Source organism: Somniosus microcephalus, chromosome 5, assembly GCF_052327205.1.
Source record: "Somniosus microcephalus isolate GS21.2 chromosome 5, FLI_Smic_1.0, whole genome shotgun sequence".
Lineage (NCBI taxonomy): Eukaryota > Metazoa > Chordata > Chondrichthyes > Squaliformes > Somniosidae > Somniosus > Somniosus microcephalus.
This window is the reverse complement of record NC_140991.1, coordinates 29,328,135-29,341,129: the sequence shown is the minus strand read 5'-3', so window position 1 is coordinate 29,341,129 and position 12,995 is coordinate 29,328,135. Positions and strand designations below refer to the sequence as shown.

The 12,995-nt window shown below is 45.9% G+C and overlaps 1 protein-coding gene across 1 annotated transcript in view; it reads left to right on the top strand.

The window, feature by feature from the left end:
• The window catches only part of LOC147116977 (uncharacterized), a 61,197-nt gene that overhangs the window by 11,459 nt on the left and 36,743 nt on the right, over nucleotides 1–12,995 (top strand). Inside the window, exons 3-4 of the mRNA XM_085987194.1 lie at nucleotides 4,620–4,641; nucleotides 12,438–12,858. Coding sequence (XP_085843320.1) covers nucleotides 4,620–4,641; nucleotides 12,438–12,858 — 443 coding nt within the window. The remainder of the gene's footprint in view (nucleotides 1–4,619; nucleotides 4,642–12,437; nucleotides 12,859–12,995) is intronic.

Sequence of the window (12,995 nt, the reverse complement as noted above, 5' to 3'; positions counted from 1 at the left end):
CCAAGGACAAAATATGCAGGCAATGCGGAAAGATGGGACACATTGCACGAGTTTGCAGGTCTGGGAAGAAGACTAACAACAACAAAAAGGCTACTAAGGAACAGTGCAGGAAAGCACAAAAGATGACGGACAGTAGTTCCAAAGACCAGATGAGCGATAGTAAATCCGGGAACAAGAGACTAAGCTGTCTCAAACTTCACAACGTAATCACAAAAGAGGATCACCGAACCATTTGGGTCACCCTCACGATAGCAGGGTCCCAAGTCAAAATGGAATTGGATACAGGATCAGCTCTGACCGTCATGAATCGACGAGACTACGAGCGGCTATTCTCACACATACCCTTGAAAGAGACATCCATTGTCTTGAAGACGTATACGGGGCAAAAAGTATACCCCAGAGGAAAAATAAGGGTGCCTGTCGAATACAACGGCAAGGAAATACAGAAATTGTATCTGTACATACTGCAAGATGGTGGACCACCGTTATTGGGACGTGAATGGATCAGAAAGATAAGTTTAGACTGGCACTCCATTCAGGCACTGACGGTGGCTGGTAAAAAGGATGACGACGTCACTCCTGGATGATTGTCAACAATCTTAGCTAACGCCAAAGAGGTATTTCAACAAGAACTGGGAACTCTTAAAGGCGTAACCGCCTCGATAAAAATAGAAGAGAATGCAATTCCCAAGTTTTTCAAAGCAAGACCGGTACCATATGCAATTCGCCCAGCCGTCGAGGCAGAGCTGGAGAATCTGGAGAATGCAGGCGTGTTATCTAAGGTAGACTGGAGCGAGTGGGCGACACCCATCGTTCCTGTCATGAAGAAAACGTTTAGCAATAAGTCTGAGGAGCCAAGGAAGGTTTGCATCTGTGGGGACTTCAAGGTGACGGTGAACCCAATCCTTCACACAGTACAATATCCTCTTCCGAGGATAGAAGATATTTTCGCCTCACTATCTGGAGGGAAGCGTTTTACAAAAATTGACCTAGCACAAGCATATTTGCAGATGGAGGTTGAAGAATCCTCTAGGAAGTATCTCACGATAAACACTCACAAAGGTCTTTACCAGTATAATCGACTGGTATTCGGAGTAGCATCAGCTCCGGCGATATGGCAAAGAGCGATGGAACAAGTCCTGCAAGGGATTCCGGGGACCCAGTGTTACTTGGACGACATCCTAATGACAGGTGAAGATAACAGTGAACACCTTGCCAACCTAGAGCAGGTGCTCACTAGACTAAGAGAACATGGACTACGAGCCAATTGCCCTAAGTGCGAGTTTTTTAGGAAACAGATATCGTATTGTGGCCACGTGATTGATGAAGAGGGGTTACATAAGTCCCCTGACAAAATTGAAGCGGTAGTTAAGGCTCCAGCGCCTGAAAATGTGTCGCAACTGAGGTCATTCCTCGGATTGGTGAATTACTACCATAAGTTTTGCCGAATTTGTCCACAATTCTGCACCCACTGAACGCCCTACTACAAACTGGAGTAGCATGGAAGTGGAGCGATGATTGTAAGCGGGCCTTTCAGAAGAGTAAGGACCTCATCACTTCAAGAGAAGTATTGGCTCACTACAACCCATCACTACTGATAAGACTGGCGTGTGATGCGTCTCCCTACGACATTGGAATGGTACCGTCACATAAATTCCTTGATGGTTCAGAGAGGCCGATAGCTTTTGCGTCACACTCGTTAACTTCAGCCAAGCGTAACTACGCCCAGATTGACAGAGAGGCCCTCAGCCTGGTGTGGGGGGTGAAGAAGTTCAATCAATACCTGCACGGTCAGAAATTTACTCTACTAACTGATCATCAACCTCTTGTCTCCATTTTCAACCCTCAGAAGGGTGTACCGATAATAACAGCACAACGGCTACAGAGGTGGTCCCTTTCCCTAGGGGCACACCAATATGACATCGAGTACAAAGGAACTAAACAGCATGGGAATGCTGATGGATTGTTGCGCCTACCGTTGCCGACGGTGGAAGAAGCACCTGCAGTGGATCCAGTGGAGATATTCCACTTGACCATAGTCGAATGTCTCCCTGTGACGAATGCAAACATAGAAAAGGAAACACGAAATGACCCGACACTCTCCTGGGTCTATGATTTAACGGTGAAGGGATGGTCAGCACATGGCGAACCACTGCTGCCAGCATTCTCGCCGAGAAGAGAACAGCTGTCAGTGTGCAGAGGAACCTTGATGTGTGGATCCAGAGTAGTAATTCCACCCAAATTGAAGGATAGAGTGCTCAATGAGCGTCATGAGGGTCATCTGGGAGGGGTAAAAATGAAAAACTTAGCCAGAGCGTTTGGTGGCCGGGAATCGATAGAGAAATCGAAGAGATGACCAAGAGCTGTACAGGATGCCAGAAGGTCCAAAACGCCCCACCACAAGCTCCTCTACATCCATGGGAGTGGAGTGGCCCTCATCTCCATGACAAAGGGTGCACATTGATTTTGCTGGTCCATTTATGGACTCGATGTTTTTAATTGCGGTGGATGCACATTCAAAGTGGCCAGAGGTAATAAAAATGTCCTCAACCACCACAGAAAAATCTATCACAGTCTTACGAACCATATTCGCCAGAAATGGGCTGCCTGAACAGATTTGCTCTGACAATGGACCACAGTTTGTGTCTGAAGAGTTCCGGAGGTTCTTAAAGAACAATGGTGTTAAGCATTACACATCCGCCCCATATCACCCAGCCACCAATGGATTGGCTGAGAGGTTCGTTCAAACATTCAAGAAGGCTATCAAGGCAATGTGTAATGAAGACATATCCCTACAACACAAGGTGGACAACTTCTTGTTTGCCTACATGCGGCACATGCGGTTACCAACCAAACTCCAGCCATGATGTTCTTCAATCGAAGACTACGATGCCGCTTGGATTTGGTTAAGCCAAACATCAGAAGAGATGTGGAGAACAGGCAGTTTCAGAATATGAATGAAAGGACGACCAGGAGTTTTAAGATAGGTCAACCAGTTTTGGCCCGGGACTACCGCACAGAGAAATGGCAGCTAGGAACGATCTGTACACGGCAAGGACCTCTAATGTATACCGTGGACGTTGGAGAGAGAATTGTAAGACGCCATGCTGACCAGATTCTAGAGTCACTGGGAAACGTCAATTCCACACCACGATCCGATACACCTGGTGATGAAACCGAAGTACCAATTGCATCTACCTCAGAATCGGTGACATTGGAAGCAGACGAACCAAACAACGACGTTGATCCCGAATCAACTTTGCCAGAAGAACCTGATACCCCAAAGAGGCGTTATCCAGACAGAATCAGGAAGCCTCCTCAAAGACTGAACTTATAATTGCTTAACTTTAACTAATGTATCTCGCAACTGTAATTGTAAATATGTTATTTAATTATTGATCGAATGTTATGTACTGTTTAGCTAAAAGGGGAGGAATTGTAGTGTATGTACTTTGCAGAAGGAACTATATTCTGCAGCCCCTGTATACTGCAGTACCAGTAGTGACCACCCCGGTATATAAGCCTGTGTAGTAACTTTTGCATAGTAGTTCCCGGTTGTCTCCACTCAGTAAAGGCCTGTTATAATCAACTGCTGCAGTCTGTGTCTCAATTACACACGGACATAATACACACTAGCACAGGTTTAAAGTGACTATTCAAATCGTGATGCTGCTCAGTCTGAATAGTTACAATAACCAGTTGACGTATTGATCTTAAATGACAGTAGCGTGATGCTTGCTTTTCAGTTTCGTGACAAATTTATAAGTCAAGAGGGTATAGCTGCCTTTCCCTTGGAGGGTGGTGGCGGGGGGGCGGGGGTGGGGGGAAATGTATTGTAGTGTAATCAAGTAACGTGATTAATAATATTAAACAGCCTTCTTTTTTGGGTTGTTAAAATTTATTCTGTCACTCGCTGCAAAAAACACACGACACCCTACTGGGACGGTGTATTGGACATGTCAGTCATTGTCAAATCTTTTGATGCACACAGCAATAGTGCATGTTATATACATGAGTCTATTAATCCAAAGAAATCATTAAAAAAAAAGTACAAATTATTTAGTAGAACTTGAACTCAATTTTAAAATTCTCATCCTTGTTTTCAAATCCCTCCATGGCCTCGCCCCTCCCTATCTCTGTAACCTCCTCCAGCCCTACAGCCCTCTGAGATCGCAGCGCTCCTCCAATTCTGGCCTCTTGCGCATCCCTGATCGTAATCGCTCTGCCTTTGGCGGCCGTGCCTTCAGCTGCCGAGGCCCTAAGCTCTGGAATTCCCTCCCTAAACCTCTCCACCTCTCCACCTCTCTCTCCTCCTTTAAGACGCTCCTTAAAACCTACCTCTCTGACCAAGCTTTTGGTCACCTGCTCCAATATCTCCTTATGTGGCTCGGTGTCAAATTCTGTTTGATAACGCTCCCGTGAAGCGCCTTGGGATGTTTTACTACATTAAAGGTGCTATATAAATGCAAGTTGTTGTTGTAGATGGTTGTCCTAGTAGTTCGAGCAATAAAAATGCTGGGCAGGTTCAGAGTCGAAATTACTGTCCTTTAGTTCTAGTTCTCGAATCCTTGATGATTTAAAAAGATATAAATGTGCATTTTCATATTTCTCTATTTTAGACATTCATTTGCCTGGCGATATGTGAGGGTATTTATCAGTGATATGATTTCTGTGGCAGCATCGGGCAATCTGAGAGCTTTGATTTCCTTCATACTGTAATTAGATCGTAACATCCATCTCGAGAAAAGGCCACTCGGCCTATCGAGCTCACAGCACCCAGAGTCCATGCATGGCTGTTCTTTCATGAATTTCTACCCTCCCTCTTCCACACCACTGTTTCATTCCCTACTTCAATGAGCACTAAAGTTCCTTCCCCATACTCCCCTGAAAAGATATCCCACAGTGCTATTAATATCTTCATAATTCAATGCTTTTCAAACCTGATAGGTTGTGGGTTCAAATCCAAATCCAGAGATTTGAGCACAAAATCCAGGTTGACTATTCAATGCCAGTACTGAGGGAGTGCTGCACTGTCGGAGGTGCCATTTTTCTGATGAGACGTTAAACCGAGTCCCCGCCTGCTCTCTCAGGTGGCACTATTTCGAAGAATTACATAGGATTACATCGGATATACGGCACAGAAACAACCCATTCGGCCCAACCAGCCCATGCCGGCATTTATGCTCCACTCGAGCCTCCTCCCGTCTTTCCTCATCTAAATCTATCAGCATAACCCTCTATTCCCTTCTCCCTCATCTAGCCTCTCCTTAAATGCATCTACACTATTCGCTTCAACCACTCCCTGTGGTAGCGAGTTCCACATTCTCACCACTCTCTGGGTAAAGAAGTTTCTTCTGAATCCCCGATTTGATTTCTTGGTGGCTATCTTGCATTGATGGCCTCTAGTTATGCTCTTCCCCACAAGTGGAAACATTCTCTCTGTATCCACTCTATCAAAACCTTTCATAATTTTAAAGACCTCTATTAGGTCGCCCCTCAGCCTTCTCTTTCCAAGAGAAAAGAGACCCAGCCTGTTCATCCTTTCCTGATATGTATACCCTCGCATTTCTGGTATCATCCTTGTAAATCTTCTCTGCACCCTCTCCAGTGCCTCTGTATCCTTTTCATAATATGGCGACTAGAACTGTTCACAGTACTCCAAGTGTGGTCTAACTAAGGTTTGATGCAAGTTTAGCATAACCTCTCAACTTTTCAATTCTATCCCTCTAGAAATAAACCCTAGTGCTTGGGCAGGGGAGTTTTCCTGCTGTCTTGGCCAATATTTATCCCTCAACCAACATCACTAGAAAACTGGTTGTCTGGTCATTTATCTTATTGCTGTTTGTGGGAGCTTGCTGTGCACAAATTACTGCTGCAGTTCCCACATTACAATAGTAACAACACTTAAAAGTACTTAATTGAGGGTAAAGCACCTTGGGACATCCTGAAAGAAAGAAAGGCTTGGATTGCCAAAGCACCTTTCGCGACCTCAGCACGCCCCAAAGCACTTTACAGCCAATGAAGTACTTTTTGGTGTAAGATTTTGGAATAATTTACAGCTCCGAAGATTAATTTCTTTGATTAAAGAATCCCTGGGTGATGTGCCTTTAAAAGATTCCAGGGATCAAAGATGGCCGTCAGGCCACATGGCTGAAAGCAAAGGACTTGGAAACAGCTTGTGTGTGTGTGTCTGTGAAGAAAGGTTCAATGGCAGTCAAATCTGTCAATCAAAGGGGAGTTTCCCCCCCGCCCTGCAGCAGGACAATCGATGCCTGTTTACAGAACGTTCTACAATGTTGACTCTAAAATCAAGTGCTTGAAACTGCCAGCATGAACAAAGGAACTTTGTTTGCTAAGCACTCAAGACTGTCAATCAATTGCGGTTCCAGATGACCACAGGACAATGCTTTGTTTACAAAGAAATTGAATGCTATTAGCATTTGTTTGTATATCAAGTGGACACATCCAAACTGAGGAGAAACCGTTTAAATGAATGGGAGAACACATTCAAACCCATTACTGGACAATGGGGCAGTTGAATCCCTTTTGTTTTAGCCCAGAAACATCAGGATCTGGGCAGGCCCCAAATAGGGGTATAAAAGATAGCTTCCCAGAAGCATCTCTCTCTCTCTGGCCTCACCTCCGTGTCCCTCTACAGCGTGGGAGCCTGCCTGTAGAAGCGAAACACCAGCAATTTACTTTTAAAAAACTGTGGTGTTTTTCACTTGGGGCAGTGAAGATCTAAGTTCGCAGGACACGGAGCAGGCATTTCCAGTGGTGAGCATATATTTTTCTGGCCTTCCACAAGGCAACTTAGAATAGGTATAGGTGTGGGAGTAAAGTGGGAATTTCGTTAGAATTGTGATTTTAGTCGATTTCCTTCATTGTGTCCGTTTCTCATCCCCTATTTAAGCAAGACAGTGTTGCACCTAGCAGAGAAGTGCTATAGTGAACATTGAATTCGGTATTTAAAACTGTATTAAAAAGGAGTAGCTGTTTTAAAGTACTGTATGTAAAACTGTATTAAAAGTGGTGTTGCATCAAGCTGAAGTTGCTGTGGTGAACGCTGTGTAGCTATTTTTTAAAAGTCTACATTAAAGTACTGTATTTAAAATAAAGTAGTGTTGCACTGAGCAGGGAGCGCTCTAGTGGACACTGAGTGTATTGCATGTATTAAATAAAGGAGAGTTGCACTGAGCAGGGAGCCCTCTAGTGGACACTAAGTGTACTGCGTTTAAGCAAAAGTGTTGTACCAGGCATAAGAGCCATATCGATTTTTCCTACTTTTGTTTTCAATAAATGCTGGTCTGTTTTGCACCCAAACCATGAGTCATGTTGTTTTCTGTCTACATCGCCACCGAATAAGTCCGGGGGTCAGAACTCAGGAATAGGGGAGCGCTTCAAAACCGCAAGGGGGTTCCTGGAGCAGCTCAGAGGCTTCTGACTGGCCAGAGACAAATAACCCCAGCCCCGCCAGTGTGTGTGGCTAATTCCTTACAAAATGGTGACTGCAGCAGGACCCTCGGCAATGGTGTGCAATGTGGTAGACAGTGGTTTGGGTCTGGAAAGAGCAGCAGTTATTGGGTTTCTTTTTATCCCACTGGTTTGTTTGTGGTTAGGTTTCCGCAGGCTTGGGGAGGTTACCTGCAGGCTTAGGGAAGCCAGGGCAGAGAGTTGGGATAGGAAAAGGGAGGTTGAGGAATACCAGGCCAAGGTAGAGCACCTGGTAGTTCAGTTTAGTGAGGGCAAAAGCCACACAAGGCACGAGTCAGAGTACCTGAAGTGCCTAGTTGCAGAGGCCAAGAACAATGAGATGAGGGTGCGGGAGGAGAACGCTCACCTCATACAAGAATTAAAAGAGCAGGAGTAGAAGGTTAGGGAAGTGAAAGCAGCATATAAGCTGGCCTGCGAGCAAGGGTTTGAGGAAGCAGATCATGGCCCCTGTAGGGCAGAGATAGAAAGCCTGAAGATGGCTTTAAGGAGAGCAAAGGGGATGATTTGTCTGATCAGCCCGAAGGCAGGTCCGAGCTTTCAGGAGCTCCGGCAGCAAAGGGGGGTGGAGGATGAGGTGGTAGAGACAGATATTTCCCCCCCCCGGGTCGAGTCACTATTGGAGGCAGTGCAGTCTCTTCTGACTGGCCAGGGGAGCATAGCAGCCACCACAGGTGCTTTGACCCCCTCCCACTCCCAGCAATGGCTGGAGCCAGCGCAGCCTGCTAACCTGTGTCCCTGCGAAAATGCTGAGGGGAGCAGGCCCTATGTTGAGATGGGGGAGGAGATGGTGCAGGGGAGATATTCGGTGGACACTGGAGCCTCCAGCATGGTGGCCCACTCGGAGGACCTGACCCATTCACCCCGGTCTAACAAGGTCCCATTTACCTTAATGGGACCCACAGGGAAACAGGCAGCTGGGAGTGAACCTGAGAATAGTAATCCCCAGCCCACAGCAGGTCCAAGTTCACAGGCAGGTGCTGTGGGTTGTGTGGAGGGAGGAGCCATTCATGATTTTGAACAGGATTACTGGCAGGCAGCCAGTTATATCCAACAATGCAGTTTGTTTAAGCAGGGGGCAGGGGAACAGGCAGCTGGGATTGTAGGAGCTCCCCAGCACTTGGCCTGAGCAATTCCCCCTCTCTTGTGGGACTCCGGGGAGGAGCCTGAACCAGGTTTTAGACCTGAAGGGGAAGACTCTCAGCCACCGGCAGCCGGTGGAAAGGGATTGCCTGTCCCAAGCCCAGGTTTTGGAAGGGAGGGACCTGAAGGAGGAGGTCCCCAGCCAGCAGGGAGTGTGACCCGAGCTGAGGGTCTGCTCGCCAGGATAGCCCCACCGGCGACACTTCCTAGGAGATCTCTTCGGGTACCCCAGCCCAAGAAAGTATGGTCACCTACTGTCCAGTGGAGTAGGGCAGTATCCCGAGTCAGGGAGAGGCCAAAGAGCAGAGGTCCCCAACCAGCAGCCATAAGCTGTGAGGGACGCGAAGCTGGAATCAGTCCAGCCACGCAGCAGGGAGCAGCCTGTGGCAGCTCAACCAGGGACTGAGCTGGCCACCCGGAGACGGGCGGCGCTTGTATATAGTTTTTGGTCAAGTAATGTGTGATTAGAGAATTAAGGTAGAACGTTTATTAAGGTAGAAAGAATTAAGGTAGACCGTGTTAAGGTAGAACGTGTTAATTTTAATTTCAGTGATATATTAGTGTACAAGTTTTGAGTGTGGTATGGTTCCAAGATTGTATTGTGGATCAAGGTCACGGGACCTGATTACACTTCCCCGAGCCAGGGGACCTGGCGAGATGTTTTCTTTTGTTTTCCAGAGTTCCGGAAGGTACCAGGGACCAATGAGTCATGGGATTCACGAGAGGAAGCACCCCTAGCCCATGAAGGAAGGGGTCTGCAGGAATCAGATGCCCACAACATTTAAAAATGCTGCTGGAAATACAATTTAAAACTAAGAATTTATAGAACTGGTTAATTATTTCACTGCTTGTTTGTAGTTAAAGGAAGCTCGTTTGTCTTCCATCTTTTGAGCAGACATGTTGGCTGGATGACAATCCCTTTAAAGATGTTGAAATTATGTTACAAGTGGTGCAGGGGCGTAGGACCCCCTCCATTCTTGACTTATTATGAATATAAGCAGTGCAGGGGCGTAGGACCCCCTCCATGCTTGACTTGTGGTGAATATAAGTGGTGCAGGGGCACTGGACCCCCTCCGTGTATTGATTATTTAATTAATTGTTGGTTTTCTGTCAATAGATGCCTGCCGTACTACGATTCTCTCTGGGCAGGGGAGATGGAGGTGTCGGGGGATCAAAGATAGTTTTAGTTAAGTATAAGGGAAGGTTGTTTGTGGGGGGGGGGGTCAGAAATTATTGCTCACTTTTGACTAGGATACTACAAGCAAGTTTTAGTATCCGATGGGGGACTGTAAGATTTCGGAATAATTTACAGCTCCGAAGATTAATTTGATTGATTAAAGAATCCCTGGGTGATGTGCCTTTAAAAGATTCCAGGGATCAGACCACATGGCCGAAAGCAAAGGACTTGGAAACAGCTTGTGTGTGTGTGTCTGTGAAGAAAGGTTCAATGGCAGTCAAATCTGTCAATCAAAGGGGAGTTTCCCCCCCGCCCTGCAGCAGGACAATCGATGCCTGTTTACAGAACGTTCTACAATGTTGACTCTAAAATCAAGTGCTTGAAACTGCCAGCATGAACAAAGGAACTTTGTTTGCTAAGCACTCAAGACTGTCAATCAATTGCGGTTCCAGATGACCACAGGACAATGCTTTGTTTACAAAGAAATTGAATGCTATTGCATTTGTTTGTATATCAAGTGGACACATCCAAACTGAGGAGAAACCATTTAAATGAATGGGAGTGCACATTCAAACCCATTACTGGACAATGGGGCAGTTGAATCCCTTTTGTTTTAGCCCAGAAACGTCAGGATCTGGGTGGGCCCCAAATAGGGGTATAAAAGATAGCTTCCTAGAAGCATCTCTCTCTCTCTGGCCTCGCCTCCGTGTCCCTCTACAGCGTGGGAGTCTGCCTGTAGAAGCGAAACACCAGCAGTTTACTTTTAAAACACTGGGGTGTTTTTCACTTTGGGGCAGTGAAGATCTAAGTTCACAGGACATGGAGCAGGCATTTGCAGTGGTGAGCATATATTTTTCTGGCCTTCCACAAGGCAACTTAGAATAAGTATAGGGGTGGGAGTAAAGTGGGAATTTCATTAGAATTGTGATTTTAGTCGATTTCCTTCATTGTGTCCGTTTCTCATCCCCTATTTAAGCAAGACAGTGTTGCATCTAGCAGAGAAGTGCTATAGTGAACATTGAATTCAATATTTAAAACTGTATTAAAAAGGAGTAGCTGTTTTAAAGTACTGTATGTAAAACTATATTAAAAGTGGTGTTGCATCAAGCTAAAGTTGCTGTGGTGAACGCTGTGTAGCTATTTTTAAAAAGTCTATACTAAAGTACTGTATTTAAAATAAAGTAGTGTTGCACTGAGCAGGGAGCGCTCTAGTGGACACTGAGTGTACTGCATGTATTAAATAAAGGAGAGTTGCACTGAGCAGGGAGCCCTGTAGTGGACACTAAGTGTACTGCGTTTAAGCAAAAGTGTTGTACCAGGCATAAAAGCCATATCGATTTTTCTTTCTTTTGTTTTCAATAAATACTGGTCTGTTTGGACCCAAACCATGAGTCACATTGTTTTCTGTCTACATCGCCACCGAATAAGTCCAGGGGTCAGAACTCAGGAATAGGGGAGCGCTTTGAAACCGCAAGGGGGTCCCTGGAGCAGCTCAGAGGCTTCTGACTGGCCAGAGACAAATAACCCCAGCCCCGCTAGTGTGTGTGGCCAATTCCTTACATTGGAGTGCAGTCACTGTTGTAATGTAGGAAACACAGCAGCCAATTTGTGTACAGCAAGCTCCCACTAACAGCAATGTGATAATGATCAGATCATCTGCTTTTTCAGTGATGTTGATTGAGGGATAAATATTGGCCAGGACACTGGGAGAGAACTCCCCAGCTCCTCTTCAAAATAGTGCCATGGGATCTTTTACAAACAGCACCTCCGACAGTGCAGCACTCCCTCAGCACTGCACTGGATTGTCAGCCCAGATATTGTGCTCAGGTCTCTGAGGTTGTGAAAGACGCTATATAAATGCAAGTTATTCCTTCTTTCTTTCTTTCTTGTTTACGAAAAGAAATTGTGATTCCTTCCAAGTTGTCCTTGGCAGAATATGCTATTAAAAAGTCCAATATATTTTGCAAGTCAATATCCCCTTTATACCTGCCGAAACATGTACCGATGGAGTGATATTATAGATAATTAACAGTCTTCATTCTGCATGCAAAGTCCACCTCGACTGGAGAGACGCACATAATTCATTGGTAAGTTAGTGATAGATACATCTGATCTTGTTGCAGCATTTGTCACCAAGCTCACTTATTGTACCAATATACTTTAGGGAAAAAAATTGGCTTTAAGCCAATATTTTTTCTTATTCTGCCAATGTGTTTCTTATACAACATTCTTAATTCACCAACTCAAACTACTCTATCGAACTGACAACAAAAAACTTGCATTTATATAGCACCTTTAACGTAGTAAAACGTAGGAAAATGTCCCACGGTGCTTCACAGGAACGTTATCAAATTTGACACCAAGCCACATAACGAGATATTAGGAGAGGTGACCAAAAGCTTGAAGGAGGAGAGCTTGGTGGCGGGATGGAGCAAACGCTATCGGTATTTCAACCCACTGCTACATAAGACAAATAAAAACAGAAAATGCTGGAAACACTCAGCAGGTCAGGTAGCATCCGTGGAGAGAGAAACAGAGTCAATGTTTCAGCTCGAGGACCTTCTAAACTAGTTGCCAACCTGTTTGTAGGGATGGTTAGTAAATTCCATTATTTAATTGCTCACAGGCTGTTGGTTGCCGGCGGTTTCCTGTATAGCAGCTCGTACGACAGGACTGCACGAAGCTGGAGTCTTGACGAGGGCAAGCAGCTCCGGGAGTCTCGGGGGCATCGGAACTGTGTGCTCACTCTCGCCTTCTTCTCATTGGAGGACTCCAGTGGAGAGTTGGAGGCTGACAGTGGGCGTGACAAGGACCTTCTTGTGACGGGCAGCATGGACTGCAGCATAAAGTTCTGGAGCATCGCCAGTGGAGGAATGCGCAGGACTTTCCGCGGGCACACGGGGGCCATACTGTGCCTGGCGCTGGATGCGGTTAACCAGATGCTCTTCTCTGGCAGCACGGATTACTCCGTCCGGGAATGGAATTTAATAACCGGAGAGGAGTTGAAAATGTTCTGCGCCCACCAGGGGTCGGTCATTTGTCTGGCGGTATGTGCGCCGGGTTTACCGCAAGAAAAAAACAAACCGGGAATGCGGGCAACAGAAAGAAAAGCAGAAAAACTGCTGGAACTGCGCAGCAAGTCAGTGAGCATGTTGAAGGGGAAGAAAGGTAGAGTAGGACCAAT